The 15,864-nt window shown below is 43.3% G+C and overlaps 1 protein-coding gene across 4 annotated transcripts in view; it reads left to right on the top strand.

Moving 5' to 3' along the window:
• The first annotated feature begins 563 nt into the window (after positions 1-563).
• The window catches only part of HDAC11 (histone deacetylase 11), a 31,902-nt gene continuing 16,601 nt past the window's right edge, over positions 564-15,864 (top strand). Inside the window, exons 1-5 of one of the 4 annotated variants that reach the window (XM_062620890.1) lie at positions 635-653; positions 1,706-1,869; positions 2,278-2,426; positions 5,471-5,571; positions 12,175-12,291. In XM_062620890.1, coding sequence (XP_062476874.1) covers positions 1,802-1,869; positions 2,278-2,426; positions 5,471-5,571; positions 12,175-12,291 — 435 coding nt within the window. In that variant the 5' untranslated portion in view covers positions 635-653; positions 1,706-1,801. Of the gene's footprint in view, positions 654-1,279; positions 1,314-1,705; positions 1,870-2,277; positions 2,427-5,470; positions 5,572-12,174; positions 12,292-15,864 lie in introns of those variants that run through there. The other 3 variants (XM_062620881.1, XM_062620901.1, XM_062620909.1) reach the window with 3 other exon arrangements.

Genomic DNA, 15,864 nt, shown 5'->3' on the forward strand with positions numbered 1-15,864 from the left:
ACTATTTCACATTTGCTTTCCTCATGCTGCTGCTGACCTGCTATAAGTCCTCACCTGATGGTATCCTGTTGATTTTATTTTGTAATAAGAATCCTGTTTTCCCATCCAGAGACACTGTGTGGAATGGTTGTGAGGGCCTTGATAGGCCAAGGGGAATGGCTTTAACCTGCCAGAGGGGAGACTGAGATGAGCTCTTAGGCAGAAGCTCTTCCCTGTGAGGGTGCTGAGGCGCTGGCACAGGGTGCCCAGAGAAGCTGTGGCTGCCCCATCCCTGGCAGTGTTCAAGGCCAGGTTGGACACAGGGCTTGAAGCAAGCTGCTCTAGTGGAAGGGGTCCCTGCCCGTGGCAGGGGTTGGAACTGGATGAGCTTTAAGGTCCCTTCAACCCAAACCAGGCTGGGATCCTGTGGTTCCGTGATGCCAACTCCTGGCAGCAGCCGCCAATGTAACATCACACCCCCCTGCGCGGAGCCCAGGCCCTCCCCTCTCCCAGTGCCGGGGCTCCCCCCTGGTGCTGGTGCCGCCGCTCCGGGCCTCGGTCCGCCCGCCCCGCGCCTGCCCGGCCGCTCCGTGTCCCCGCCCAGCGGCGGGCGGGGCCGCAGGGGCTGTCGGTGCCGGGCCGCGGGCGCCCCGTTCCGTGCGCGGCGGGGGGATGTGAGTACGGCCCCGCGCGGGGTGCCTGGGGGCGCGGGCGGGCTCTCCGCCAGCCTGGGGCTCTCGGGGCTGCAGGAGGGCTCTGCCTGCGGCCGCGCTCGGCGAGGCCTTCCCGGCTGCGGGGCCCGCGGCCCGCCCCTGCCCGCGGCAGAGCCCTGACATGGGCCCGGCGGGGCGGGCTGAGGCGGCGGCATCGCCGCGGCCCGCCCCGACAGGTGCGCGATTTAGGCCTCCCGAGCCCGGCCTCGGGCCGACACGGGGAGGTCCCCGCTGTGCCCTGCTCCCAGCGGCCCTGGCCCGGGTGTGCTGGGCCCCCGCCGAGGGCAGGGCGCGGGTCGCTGCGGGGGACCCGGGGGAAGGTCCCTTTCGCTGGGCCCGCGGTGCCGTGGCGCTGCCGGAGGCACATCCAGTTGTACGGGAGCCGCCTCTTGTTGCGCGGTGGGAGGGAAGGCGCCGCCGAGCCCTGGCTCTGCTGGTGGGCAGCGTGTGGGGACAGGGGCTGCAGGCGGCTGGAAACCTCCGTTGTGCTCGTGTCTGCCGTTCTTGTTTGGTTTTTGATGGGTTTTATAAGGGTGGGTTTGAGCATGTTAAGGCTGGAAATAAGGGTGGTTTTTTCCTGTTTGTATTGTTCACCTGACAAAGATGCCTTTGTCTTGCTCGGTAAGTTGTGAAGCCTTTTGGAAACTTCAGCTATATCTGGGGGCTCAGAGGTCTCGGCGCAGGAACAGGGGCCTTGGGGTGGAGAAGGAGGTGGAATGGGCTGAGAGTGAGCACAGAACCCCCTGGGGCCCGGGCTGCCCACTGACACTGTGCGAGCACAGGCATCCACCGAACCCCGGGGGTGCGTGTTTGTGAATGCAGAGCAGGCATTGCTTGCCCGTTCGGTGGACTGGTTGTGAAGGAGGGCTCCGAGCTGAGCTGGCTCTGCTCCCTCCCCTTGTATCTGGGGAATACAAGAAGCTGGAGGGGAGGGTGTAAAAGAAAGCGTTGGTAGGGGTTACACACATGAGATCTAGAGCTGAGATTATGTCCTGTGGTTGTATGCTATGCAGGTACAAACCCAAGCATCTTTACGTCTGCTGGGCTGGTCACAAAGTAATCTGTTGCTCCAAGGAAAGGATCCTAGAAGTCTTGCCAACCTTGTTTTGATGGAGGTGTCCTGTAGGAGCAGTGTGGTTTGGCTTTTTCAGTCGTGTTTGAATACAGGCTTGAACATGTGAGGCTAGTTACGTGTTGTTTGAAGGTTATGTGGTCTGTAAACTGTACACACCTTCTAAGGGTAGAGGTACTGCTTGATAGACTTGAAAGACAAGTGAGGAGAAGCAAGTGTTTCCATAAATTAATGTCTGCAATGAAGTGGGTATGCATAACTCATTAATGAGCAGTGTAACTACTGGTTGGAGGTGAAGGATGTTCCTCTCCCTGACACCCTACTGCTGAAGCCGAGTTAAATGACCAAATGTTACGTTTTCTTCCGTAACTGTTGGAAATAGCATCTTCAGGAATCGTTCCTAATGTAAAGTTGGTATTAATAATGACTCTAAATTGGGATTTTAGTAGAAAAGCATTTGGCTTTGTGAACAGTTGCTACCAGTGGTGACTAGTTTGTTTTTTGCTTTCCAAGGCCTCACAGAACTGAGTTGTATGAGGATCCCCCATCAGCATGCTGGCCCATCATCTATTCTCCCGACTACAACATCACCTTCATGGGACTTGAGAAGCTGCATCCATTCGATGCAGGGAAATGGGGAAAAGTTATCAATTTCCTGAAAGGTAAAACAATGGAAAGTACCTCTTAGACCAACATTTGCACAAAAGCCAACAGAAATGCTGCAGTTAGTTCAGGCTCATGTTAATAATTGCTGATATAATAGTGACTGTACGTCTTCATTGCTCCTTGTGTAGATGTAAGCTGCACTCTAGTACTATCTGGAGTGCTTTGGTGTTCTTACATATTTGCACACTTTAATCTTAGCAAGTTAAATTGATTATAGCGTTTCTGAGGTGAGTCAGATGCCATGTGTTACATACACATTGATGAAGAACTTGTCTCTGAAGTATTTAAGAGATAAAACTGTGATGTTAGAGCTAGCATCCTACACCAGGGCCTTTCAAGTTTTTTGAAAATGTATTTTCTATCCTGCTCCACTGAATAAACCCACAGTCTGGTTTCAGGTCAGTCATGGTGTCACTGCAGAGTGAAGCTCATGAACTGGGATTGAAAATTCAAGCTCATGAAATGATTTGCTCTCCCCAGAGGCACGAATAATACTCATCAGAGTAACTAATATGGTTCATTTTAGTCTGGACCAGAGCTTTACAAGACTGAGTAGAAAGGAGGAATTAGAAATGGGAGCATAGCAGTATCTTAGACCATTTGAAAATACTTCTCTTCTTTGCAATCTGAATGAAAGCATGAAGTGAGCAGAATTTCCTTGCTTGGCCTTTACAGGAAACATTCATGTGGGATGTTTGAGAACTGTTTCCACCTCTGAAGTGAGCACCAGAGCCTTGTGTTTGAGCCCAGCCTGAGTTAGGTGCAGAATGTTGGAGCCTCACGGACATATCTCAGTGTGCTGTGTTTTCATACTCAGTAGATTTCTAATGATGCCAACACTTTCTTTCAGTTCTAGATTAATGTATAAGAGCAGTATTTCCCCCAAGTCTCCTTCTGAGGGTAACTGCTGTTTGCAGTTCCAGTTTCTTCTTTCTTTTCAGGGCCAAGCCTAGGTCTAAAACAACACAGGCTTAGTTTTGTAGCAATGAAATGAAAAATGCTTCCAATGTTCACTGCAAGCTTACAAATGTTTTGGCTTGCAAGACCTGAATTGCAGTTTGGGAGCAGTGTGTGAAGCTTCCTTGTGCTTTCATTACACCTGGTGTAGCAAGAACTAGGGCACTCCTTGTGAAACTGTAGGTGTTAATGACCAGCTTGCTGTGGGATGTAACTTATTCAACTAGGCTGCAAACAGTCTGTTGGCAAATGGTGCTTTTCAGGATGAAAGGTAAGTGCAGCTTGTATAAATTCATTCCTTATCAACCTTATTCTGTTAATGTTTGGGAAGAGTTCTGATGATAGGCAGAACTTTCTGTGATTTTTGTTATTGCTGCTTTAAACAAATTGGAAGGTATAGGCAGAAATGCATTAAGGAAATACAGGTGTCAGAAGCAAGGATGAGGGCCTATAAAGTTTTGACATCTCTTCACCTAAAGTGTAAGCTTGCTCATCAAGGGAAAAGGCCAAGGTTGTCTGAGAGCCAAGCCCCTTCCATAAGCCTCTCCATTTATGTGGTCCTAAAGACTCCTCCAGGTGATGATCTTTCCAGTTTAGTATTGCCCTTGTGCCTTCAGGCTGCCTTGTATCCGTCTAACCTTGGTTAGACACATGTTAACACTCCACTGAGTGGCTGAGGTTTGGATCTTCTCTCTAACAACCTCAAATAATTTAGTCTTGGATTCTGTGACCATTTTATTAAATAATCAAAACCATCGCCTTTCTATTCCTACTGTAGGAAGGCTTTTCCTCTAGCTCTTCTCTGAGTGAAGTGTCCCCTTTTTACTCCTAGTCTTTCACAGAAAATCAGTTTTTCCTATTGTTTTCCTGTCCTTGTTTTGTAAAGGAGAGAGATGCCACGGGATACCCCAGGGCGCTCCTGGTTTTCTTTGGCTCTGCAGCAGCTCTTGGTGACAGGTGATCTACCCTGTTCCCTGCTGCCTTCTAGAAAATCACCAGTGGGAATCTTTCCACACTTCCCTTCTTCCTCAGGAATGGCACTGTTAGCAGTGTGGTGTCTGTCTGAATGAATGAATGAGAAGTTTCTTAAGCCTCAGTCAGGAGAAACATGAGCATGCCAAAACAAATATTGTTGCAGGTGCTGTTCTTGTCTAACACTTCAGAACAAAACCTCTCGCATGTATGAGTTGTTTTCTTCCTCCTGCAAGTGTAAAATTGGAGAAGAGGTACAGTCTTAGAAAGCTGCAGCTGTGCAGCAATTCAGCATCAACATTTGTATGGGGAGATCAGCATGATCTGTTTGTCATTTGTGTGATCAGATGCAAAGCAGCCTGGTTCTTCAGCACTGCTGGGCTGGTTAAGCTGACTCTGACTTGAACTTCCTGGCAGGATATCCAGATGTATGCCTTCAAATTGATCTGTGATCACGTTCTGAGATTTTGGAATGATATTTTGTAACTTGCTCTTATAAAAATAAGTTTTTAACTAAACTATACTTTGGTCTCTAAGGGGAAGAATTAAGAGCTGGTCATTGGTATTTCTTAACATTAAATGAAGGTAGAGGTGTGACAGAAATACCCTAGCTAAGCATAAGTGTTTGCTTCTATCAACATCCAAGCAATTGTTTTGTTCTCAGTTTTTTTTTTAATTCCCTGGTTTAGGGAATTAAATACTAGCATCAGCTGTGGAATTTCTTAAAGCATGTTAAAGAACGGTGAATATTTGTTGCTATGAGCACTAAGATTTTCCCAGTGTATCAAGACTGTCAGGAGTCTTGTGATTCTTTTGTATCTGTGTATCTCTGTCACTACCTGTCCTTTGTTTCAGTTTAAACAAGAAGTTACTATCGTTACATTCTGAAAACTTCCTGCAAAGTGTTTATCATATACACACTACCCTAACAGCTTATGTGTGTGGAGGGTCTGTATTTGGAAACTCTGTGAACAATGAGTGAACAAAAGTTATTTCAGTGATTTAATTACAGATGAGGTTACTATGTCAAGATCAAAGTAGCTTCTTTGGCAGGGTGGACTATGGAAAGTGATGGTATGCAATGCCAATTGATATTTCTCTCCTGTTTCAGAAGAAAAACTAATTGCAGATGACTTGATTGTACAGGCACGGGAAGCCACTGAAGAAGATCTCTTGGTTGTTCACACAAGACGCTACCTTAATAAATTGAAGGTGCTGTACTCATTCATGTTGTTTTTCAAGCAAACTGTCTAGAATTTGTGTCAAAGGCAACAGATATCCTACTAGATTTATTACAGAATCCACTTTTACATACTATAGCGTGATACATTTTGGTAATATTTGGTAACATTGAGAAGACGGAAAGAAAACCATAGGCATAGTAAGCAATTCACACTAGAGAGGGGTAGAGAGAAAAGGTGGTCTATCATGTTAGATACATGAACGTAAGGAAAATGTTAATGCTTGAGATGTAAATTATATTCTTCTTGGTACCAGAGTTTGTCTTCAACAGTGTAAGTTTTGATTTACTCTACTAAATTCTTCTGAAATTGAAAATACCTTGCAGAGCACTAAAATGGAGTACTTCCTTGGGTGTTTTTTAATGCAAGGATTGCTCTGTGAATTCAGGGTTTATGTAATCTCAAAAGAGCACTCACATGGCAATTCTGTTGTCAATCTGTTGTGGGGGGAGTAATGACTTCCTACTTAGACACTGCCTGTATCAGTGGAGTATTGAGAGAGTTGAAAGATAGATGTAGGTGCATAACCTTGCACATTATCTGTGTGTGAAGGTTTCTAGTACCAGCTTATATAAGATTGCATATTCACAGGGGTTAAAGAGTATTCACTGGGCATTTTTAGATGAAACATCTGCTTGTTAAATGTAGCTTTAAAACACAAACTTGAGATCTCTGTGTATGAATATATTAAGTCATCTGTAGGTGGAATTAGCAGATGAGTGCAGGTGACACTGCTTTTATTTTGCGACTCTTGGAGGGCAGAGAAGGGATTTGTATAAGAAGTAATCTTCCATTTCATAATTCAAAGGGAGTTATTTTGGTCACCTTTGCCCTTCTGCAGTGAAAGAGTCCTTGTACTGCTATTTCTGGAATGTCTTATTTTTCTGTGTAAGGGCTCTATTATTTGTGTCAACCTTTTTCACTCTTACTCCTTTTCTGAGTTGTCTTACACTTCTTTCTGTGCTTTAAAGTTATATAGAATTTCATACATCATTAGATTTGATCTTGCTGCCGCTATTCTTGATATTGAGCTTTTAATTCCGTAGAACCACCTACCTCTTCCACTGGAGCACATCTTTGAAGTGGGGTGTAATGTGCATAGCACACTTTGGAATACTGTAATATTATTTTTATTACCTACAGGATGGCTTCACAGGGAATTGTCTGTATAACTTGTGTCTTGGTGTTCAAAACCAGTACTGTGGTATGCTTGCAGGTGTGATGAACTGTGCGTCTATCCTTGAGAGTATTTCCTGCAACTGTAGAAACTGGAAGATGTTGAATTGCTCGGGCCAGCAAATTCCTGTCAAGCAGTGAAAATAGACGTGCTCAGTTGCAAACTGAAAAGAACACAGCTAGACATGAAAAATCCCTGGGTAGCCTCTGTATGGCTTTAGCCAAAGTCTGCTCTGCTTTTCTATATGTAAATTCAGACCAAGGCAGACCTACCAATAAATGATGTAGGTTTGTATTAGATCAGCTCTGAAGGCTACAAAGGTGCCTGCCTTTCTGGGAAAGCTTAGCTCTCTTAAAGTAATGGATCACTTGAGTACTTTTCATGTAAAATTTGAGCACGAATTCGGTAGGAAATTTCATACTCTTGCAAGAAGTGCTGTTTGGTACCTTAGCAGCAGCTGGAGGAGCTGGCTGGAGGTTGGTTGAAGAGAAACAAAATGGTGTGCACAAAGTGGATCAAGCTGTACTGGACATTAGGTCTGTGTTGGAAGGAAAGGTCTCCCTTTTTGCCTGCTTTAGGTAGCATGGCATTTGGCATTTTGAATTTGGGTGCTTCCCCCTCAGTTGTTCCTTTGAAGAGTTTAGATTTCCAGGATATTGACTGGACTTTGGATAACTTGCTTGCAGTACTTTTCCACTTACTGCCTTTTTCTAGTGGTATGTAAAGTGATGAATTTCTTGCACAGCAGCACTGTGAAAGTTTGGAAGAAGGTTGGCAGTGAGGCTAAAGCAGGTTTCAGAAAGTGCAAGTCTTCATTTGAACCATTTTTATATGTGAGAAGCTCTGTTATAAATGTGCAAATACTGAAATGCAAATGAGGAGGGTGACGCTTGTGCATCAGTGGAATGCAAGAGGTGCTTTTTTGAAGGTGATCCAAAACAGGTGATCCATCAGTTGAACTACAAATCCGAGTCTGTTTTACATATTTGTGAATGTTGTAGGTTTAAATTAATAGTTCTATTAGAAATATGAGGTTTTATACCCATGAGAAGTGGGTTGATGTGACTACAAAGAGTGGTGTCTGGTGCTCAAGTGCTTGTGGGCTTTGGTTCTTGCCTGGTGGTGTGAGTGCCTTTGCCAAGAGACCTGAGATACCTGCCTGCCTGTCTGGTGGTGGTGTCAGAGGGGTGCTGGGGAAGAGGGTTGGACTCTGGGGAGTGAAGGCAGTAGAATCAGCCTCATAAAATACCCAGTTCAGCCTGCAATACTTGTGGCTTCATTTGGCGTTGAGTTAAACCAGCATGGGATGCTGCTTGGGCTGTGTGCACTGCGCTGGTGACTGCAGCTGAAAACGTGGGTTTAGTTTGGATGCAGTGGGCTCCTTCAGTGTGCTTATGGTTCCCCTGTCCAGTCCTTTAGTGGATGTGGTGCTTGTGCTGTCAGCACTGTCTCTGCTTCCTGTGATGTGCCTTCTGGCTCAATTTTTTCAAGCTTCATTGGTGAGAAATTCTTGAAGGTGAGTGGTGATTTACTACAAAATGTTAACTTAAAAGGTCATGAGAGCAGAAAAATGAATTAGATCCCTTTTACCTAAATTTTCATGTGCATGTTAATGTGTCAGGTGAAGGTCTGTAGGAATATACAAAAACTGAACAAGAATACTCAGTCATGGGGACAATGTCTGAGAGGTTTCAGTGCTTACATTGCTGCCCAAATGCTGCAGGGCATTCTTTGCAGCTGAAGTGACTAGTAGAACCCTTCAGGGTAAGGTAGCATTTGGTTAGCAGTGATTTATTTATTTATTCTTTTAATATTTCCACCTCATTGGTGGGAGACTGATGCACCCAAATTGTTTTTTGGCTGGTTGGTTTTTGGGTGGTGCTACCTGGGTACAGCTGATTGCTGCCAGCACAGTATCTCATTCCCAGTGCCAATAGTGTGTTCATACCTTGATCTGGAAGCTTTTGTGAAAATTACAATCTTCCTACTCACCTTTATGATATTATCTGAAGTAATTCAAGCTAAAGACATACTTTCAATATCTTTTGAAGATGGATCTAAATAGCTTTGTCTGAGGCCAGCTTCTGATTATTACATCAGTTGCTTGGTGTTGGAATTACAAGTCCATGAATTTTCCTTTGAGCTGGGAGTAGCTGTAGGAAACAAAGATTTAAACACAGTTGAAATTTAGATATTAGACAAAATTGCACATATCCTAAAAACCTGATGTGATGTTGGATATTTCATAATGCTGGAATGCACTGAATGCATAACACAAGGCAGTACATCAGGGGTTGGTTTTGATCATTAATGTGCTGTTTGTATTAATCCAGATGTATCAGTAGCTACTTCAGCTTTCTTTTCCTGATTTTAGTTTTTCAGTGTAACTTTTAATCCTCGAGCACTAATAATTTGAAATTATTTGGAAAGTCATTTAACCTTACTAAAAAGATGTTTTTGTAGTTAAGGAACTAAAGTTGATAGTGGTAATACTTCAAAGATGAAGTCCTGCAAGAATATCCTCTTTAAATGTTTATGCTGTTAGAGAGTTTTGACATAAGCAAGGAAAATTAAGGACTTCTGAAGCTGGTGATGGGTTGGTTGGTTTGTTTGGTTTTGTTGGATGTAACTTTGGATGCAACCTTAGTTACTGCACTTAGCCACGTTTAATAATACCTGCCTAGTAGTTAACTGAGTAGGAGGTGTGTTAAAGGAGAATGTACCTGGTTAAGGGTTAACCTGGCTTCTTTACTCCTTTTAACAGGGAGTGGAAGTTTTATAAAATTGAAAAGTTTATGCATTGAATTATTTATGCAGAACACAGGAAGGTAAATCACTTTTAAAAAATCTTCTGCTATGAGCAATAGCAATAAAGAAGAGTTAAATGGAATTGATAACTAAAGAGGAAGTGAAGGCGTGTTATTAAATTTATATATGATACTCTTCCCTGAATCCAGACCAAGTTTTCATTTCTGTTCAGTTACGTAACTACATGTTTACAAAATGCTACTGGAGTCAGTCACTTGATGGTGGCTGAATGAGAGCAAGTATCTACCAAACGAAATAGTCACTGGCATTATTCTGATATGTGCAATTTGAATGCAAAAATGTAGTGATTAAACAAAATGTGAAGGGTTGGTTCTCTATCGTAGGAGACTGCTGTGCGTGAAGACTCATGTTACAGAAGCCAGCTGACAGCCTGGAAAACGTAATTGATGTAGTCCTCATCTGTGCAAAATTATCTTTTATTTTTACAGTGTGAAAAAGTATTCAATCAAATAATTGCTTTTAATTCCTTTTTATGAGTATGTACAGAGCTGTTCTGAGGAGTTATTGCAAGAAATGCTGGAAAACAAAATCAGCACATTGAATTAAAATAGCACAAAACTGTCCACAGCTTGAGGCAATGTATTTCTCTATTATTACAGTGGTGGTTTGGGGGAAGCATTTTAATTTGTCTATAGCTGCATTCTTGAATGGCAGGATTTTCCTCACAGTCACCTGACTCTTCCCCAGTATGTTAGGAATTCCACAAACACAGTCAAGGGCTGCATCTGAAGCAGGGAAAGCTGTTGGGCTTGGCACTGCTCTCTGAGCATCCTCAGCTACATGCAGAAAGCTGTGCATACTCTTTCCTCGTACCATGTATGGATTTCTTGCATTCACCACAAAACCTGCAGCAGGGTACGTGTTCATTTGAGTCTGTATTGCTCCCACTTGTTCCCATTGAGATTAAAATATTTTTAAACTGTGTTAAAACTATGGGAGAATTTGTGATCATCATTCACATTTGAGATCAAATTGTATTTTATCCAATGTGACATTTTTGATTCCATTTTAGAACAACAGGATTGAACCCAGTTCTTTACATTATGCTTGTTTAAAAGCTAAAGTATCTTGCAAAAGGACTTTACCAAAACTGACTGTATTACAATACAGTTAAGGTATTTTGTTGATGTCGGAGGCCTGATGATAAGGTAACACAATAATGTCTTGCAAATACAAAAGTAGTAGGAGCTTAAAATGAACTGTTCACAAAATATAGTTAGTATTTAACTTTATGAATAGTGCCATCCCTCCACCTCATCTCACCGTACCTTGTAGTTGAAACATTGGTAAATGGGAAGCCAAAGCATTTCTAAATGTCAGAGGACCCTGAAATTGGCATGTGATTGTCCTTGGTTAAAATTGACCACTTGTACCTCCTATCATCTGTAAGCAGACAGCTAACAGCAGTTGGGCAGCAAATGTACTGAATCTGGTTAAATTCCCTAATGCTGAAGAAAATAGAATCCCAGCCTGGTTTGGGTTGCAGGGACCTTAAAGCTCATCCAGTCCCAACCCCTGCCACGGGCAGGGACACCTCCCACTAGAGCAGGGTGCTCCAAGCCCCTGTGTCCAACCTGGCCTTGAACACTGCCAGGGATGGGGCAGCCACAGCTTCTCTGGGCACCCTGTGCCAGTGCCTCAGCACCCTCACAGGGAAGAGCTTCTGCCTAAGAGCTCATCTCAGTCTCCCCTCTGGCAGGTTCAAGCCGTTTCCCCTTGGCCTGTCCCTACAGGCCCTTGTCCCAAGCCCCTCTCCAGGTTTCTTGTAACCCCTTTAGGCCCTGGGAGCTGCTCTAAGTTCTCCCCAGAGCTTTCTCTTCCCTTCCGAAATGGGATCTATTCAGACTCTTTGTGCAGGGTGTCTATTTCATAATTCTCAGTACCTGAACGTTTTGGTATTGGATGAAGAGGTATCTTCTTGCTTGTGACTAACTCTTTGAATTATATTTAGAAGTGTTATCGCTGGTAGCCATGTTAGTAGAAGTTCTTTGAAGTAATATATGTGTTTGCAAAAAAGCATTTATATATTGCAAATATTTTGTGTTCTAACCTTCAAATCATGTTCGTGATGATAGGACTTTTCAACAAAACATTTTTTTGAAACATTTTTCCAGAAGTGTTTAATATGCTAAATAAATTTTAATCAGTTTTTCATGCTAAAATGTGCACTGTGCATTCACTTCAGTATTGAACTTCTTAGTTGTCTGTTCTTCCTTTCTCCTTGGTATATCCTTTTACTTGACACAGGAAAAGATACTTTAGGCTTGAACAGGCATAGCCTGCTATTAATGCTGCAGAAGGACATGTTACAATTTTTCCTCCCAGTCCCAGGGATGTTAGATTTTCTGAAATACTGGCTTGCTGGAGAACTGCTGATTTATTCCCATTCGATACTAAGGTCTGAAAAACCTGGCGATGGTGATAGGGAGTGATGGTTTTCATAGTTAACAACTGGAGGAGGAACCTATTTGGAACTTACTGATAAGGACCTTTTGGGTCATGAGAGATCCAAATGTCATCATTAAGACAGACTACACTAATTGGAACTTTTTATTCCTCTCATTGTAGTGGTCATTTGTTGTTGCTACAATCACAGAAATCCCACCAGTTGCCTTCCTGCCCAATTTCGTGGTTCAGAGAAAAGTTTTGAAACCTCTACGGACCCAGACAGGAGGAACAATAATGGTAAGGTGATCTTGAGTCACTTTTGTTCTATTTAAACTTGGTGATTGAAACACGATAAACCTGTGAGTGGTAATACTTTGTGTAGCTCAAAGCCTGCAGAGGGAAGTGAGATACGCTACAGTCCTGACCATGAGCACAGTTTGCCACTTGTTAGCAGCTACCCAGGAGAAGGACCTACCTGATTTCATGGTCTGTAATTTGCAGAGGAGAGGAAGGGGCAGCCTGGACCAGCAGTAATAGACATGGCAGGACTTGTGGCATATGCAGAAGTGGAATTAGCTTTTAACAGTGTTCGAATTGCTGATACAGAAGCAGTTTATTAAAGCACGAAGAGCCGTAGGGCTGTGTGGAAGGAGCTGCATATTTGGGTGTCAACAGACATGTAGGTACTTAGTAGTCTGTGCTGGAGTAAGGCTTCTTATTTTTAAATGCTTACATTCATTAACATATCAATTGTTAAAGACATAAATCATCTAAAGAACATGAACGGCAGTGCAGCAGAATCAGTGAAGAAGGCTGAAGTCTGTCTTTGAGAGGGCCCAGAAGTTTGGTGAAGCAGTTCTCTTAAGTTTTCTTTCATTCTGCAGAACTGATGTGAGATGAACTGTTGCTGCTGTCCCTGGTGTGTGTATAAGTGGGTTGGGCACTAGTAAGTTTCACCCCTCCTGCGTTTCACTGTGTGAAGTGAAAGCGGAGAGCAAGTTTTCACCAGATTTTAAGGCAAGATGAAATATCCTGCTTTTCTGTTGTATTTCTTTTTTAGTGATAGAACTATTCAGTGCTTGATCTTTATCAGAAAAAAGTCAACTTCTTTCAGTATTTTAGTACCCTTGTTAAACCTGTGTCCCATCCAGCTGCTGGATTTGCATGTGTGTATGTAAACGAAGCTTTGCCAGTTGTTTTCTGTTACAAAAGGTAGTAGAGAAAGGAGTAGAGTGAACTGGACAACTTGTGACTGATCTTAAATCTCTACTATAAAGATTCAGAAGCATCTTCTAACAGTGCAATTTTATTTGTTTTAGGTAGGTCATCTTAACTGCCTTTGTAATAAACCAAACACTGGTCATAATTATGTGGTCAGAAAAACACGTGTTCAGAAAAATGTTGTTCATGGGTGGAGGAAGAGCTGAGAGTTGCAATCATAGAAGTGGCAAAGGAAAGGTCCAGTAAGTTCTTGAGTGTGGGGATAGTAGAAGGAAGGATGAAAAAGTCACCTCCTCTGTGCTGAAATTGTGTGGAGTGAGTTAACTGCTTATTGCTCTCAGCTGTTAAATGAAAGCAGCCAGTGGTTTCTTCCTAAATCATAGGAGAAGAGTTCTGTGACATTCACCAGGTTAAAGGATCCTTGACAGTTGCTAAGGCCGGTTTTAATTCAGGCTTGTGAGTGGCAATTGGTTTTATTTTATAAAGCCTGTATGTATCTTGACCACCTTGGACTCTGTTCTTTGAACTATTGCTGTTCTCACCTCATAAATCCCATTTCCTAATTGTACATTAATTCTCTTGTGTTACTCTGTTTTCTTGGATGAACGTGTAATTTAAAGTCAAAGAATAATGAGGTAAGGAAACATATGGAAGTGTTTGTACAGTGTAGCAGTGTCTGATGCTTTTGTTGAAGCCTGAAAGTCTGCATAAGCATGAGAAAACCAGGTAAATAACTGCAGATGTTAAACCAACTATAAGGACAATTGAAGCACATGAGTTTGGAAAGAAATGCTAGGTCCTGGATAAATCTTCAGGCTTACTGGGTTATGGTAGTACATTCGATAAGGAAAAGTGCTACTTCCTTTAGTAGATGCTCACTGGCAAAAGTGGGGGTGATGGATGTGGAAGGCAGTGCATCTCCCTAATGCAAACCTGCATAAACCACCTGGAACATTGTCAGTTTACCAGCAGGAGCTGGAGATAGCACCCAACTGGTTTTGCTGGAATTGTTAAAAAAACAAACAAGAAACAAACAAACCAACCCCAACAAAACAGAAAAACAGCCTGATTTTATAGGCCGGGTAATGGTATCACCATAGAATTGTAGAGTGGTCTGGGTTGAAGGAACCTTAAAGCTCATCCAGCTCCAACCCCTGCCACGGGCAGGGACCCTTTCCCCTAGAGCAGCTTGCTCCAAGCCCCTGTGTCCAACCTGGCCTTGAACACTGCCAGAGATGGGGCAGCCACAGCTTCTCTGGGCACCCTGTGCCAGCGCCTCAGCACCCTCACAGGGAAGAGCTTCTGCCTAAGAGCTCATCTCAGTCTCCCCTCTGGCAGGTTCAAGCCATTCCCCTTGGCCTGTCCCTACAGGCCCTTGTCCCAAGCCCCTCTCCAGGTTTCCTGCAGCCCCTTTAGGTACTGGAGCTGCTCTAAGGTCTCCCCTTGAGGAGCCTTCTCTTGTCCAGGCTGACCCAGCCCAGCTCTCTCAGCCTGACTCCAGAGCAGAGCTGCTCCAGCCTTTCGAGCATCATTGTTGTGAACTGTCATGGTTTTAAGCCCAGCTGGTAACTCCGAACCATGCAACTGCTCACTCACTCCCTGCCTTTCCCCCCTTCCCACTTCCGGAAAGATGGGGAGGAGAGCCTTGAGACTTGAGCAAGTTCGCACCCGTCTTTTTGTTGGGGGCCCCAGAGCTGAATGCAGTTGTAGTAGAGAGAAAGAATTGTGGTTTCATCTGGTTCCTGTACTTCAAGGTGCTTATATAAATGTTTGGTTGTCACTCTCAGACAAAGAAGTAGCTCCATTCTGTCTCAGTTTCATCCTTCATCATCATTTCTGGCTCCTGGCTAGGTCTCTGCTGTGTGCTGTGCTTCTGACTGCAGTCAGTAGTTCTCATTGAGCTGAGGGTCTTGGCAAAGTCCCGTCTGAATAGGAACAAGCAGAGCCTTCTCTTACTATAGCCATACTGCCTTTCTGTACCATAGTTATGAGGAAAGAAGAAAATGGTAGAACAGAAAAATAATTGGGAAGAATCTATAGAGTTTCCTAATAGTCTGCTTTTGATACTTTGTGAGAACCTTGACAGTACGTGTGTATGGTATCTATTTCAACCTGGTTCTAACTAGTCAATACTTTTACGTAGTTTTGTGGTGTTTTTCATTGTGCTGATGTTATCTTTAATTCATAAACGTGTGTTCACTTGTTAGAAATGTGACTGTGTAGAAGAGCTAGCCACTGTTATGTCTTTGTGTCATGCCTCCTGAAATAGAGATGCCATTGCTGTTCACTTTTGGATTGCTGTTGATGCCATATGCTGATAGTTTTACCTTTTTTAGTTTTCATTATGGGGCAGTAGGTATCAAAACTTTAAAAGCAATTTTGATTCATCAGAGAGTAAACTTTGTGCAGTACAAGCCAGAAGTACAATCTTCTATTGCTAATGGTCCTGTTTATCATGAAGATTCTTGTATCTGTACTTTTAATGATGTTTTTTTAGCAATATGGGAAGATTGCTTTTTTGGGGAGGAATCCCTAGGCAGTCTGCTAAATCACACATAATGTGTTTTCCCTGTGATTTAATGGGGTTTATAGTTCAGAAACTACAATCTTTTCTCAGGATCTAATCTGTGTAAGTTAGTGCATTCGTAA

Source organism: Pezoporus occidentalis, unplaced genomic scaffold, assembly GCF_034315485.1.
Source record: "Pezoporus occidentalis ecotype Australia unplaced genomic scaffold, CSIRO_AGI_Poc_V1 ctg106, whole genome shotgun sequence".
Classification (NCBI taxonomy): Eukaryota; Metazoa; Chordata; class Aves; order Psittaciformes; family Psittacidae; genus Pezoporus; species Pezoporus occidentalis.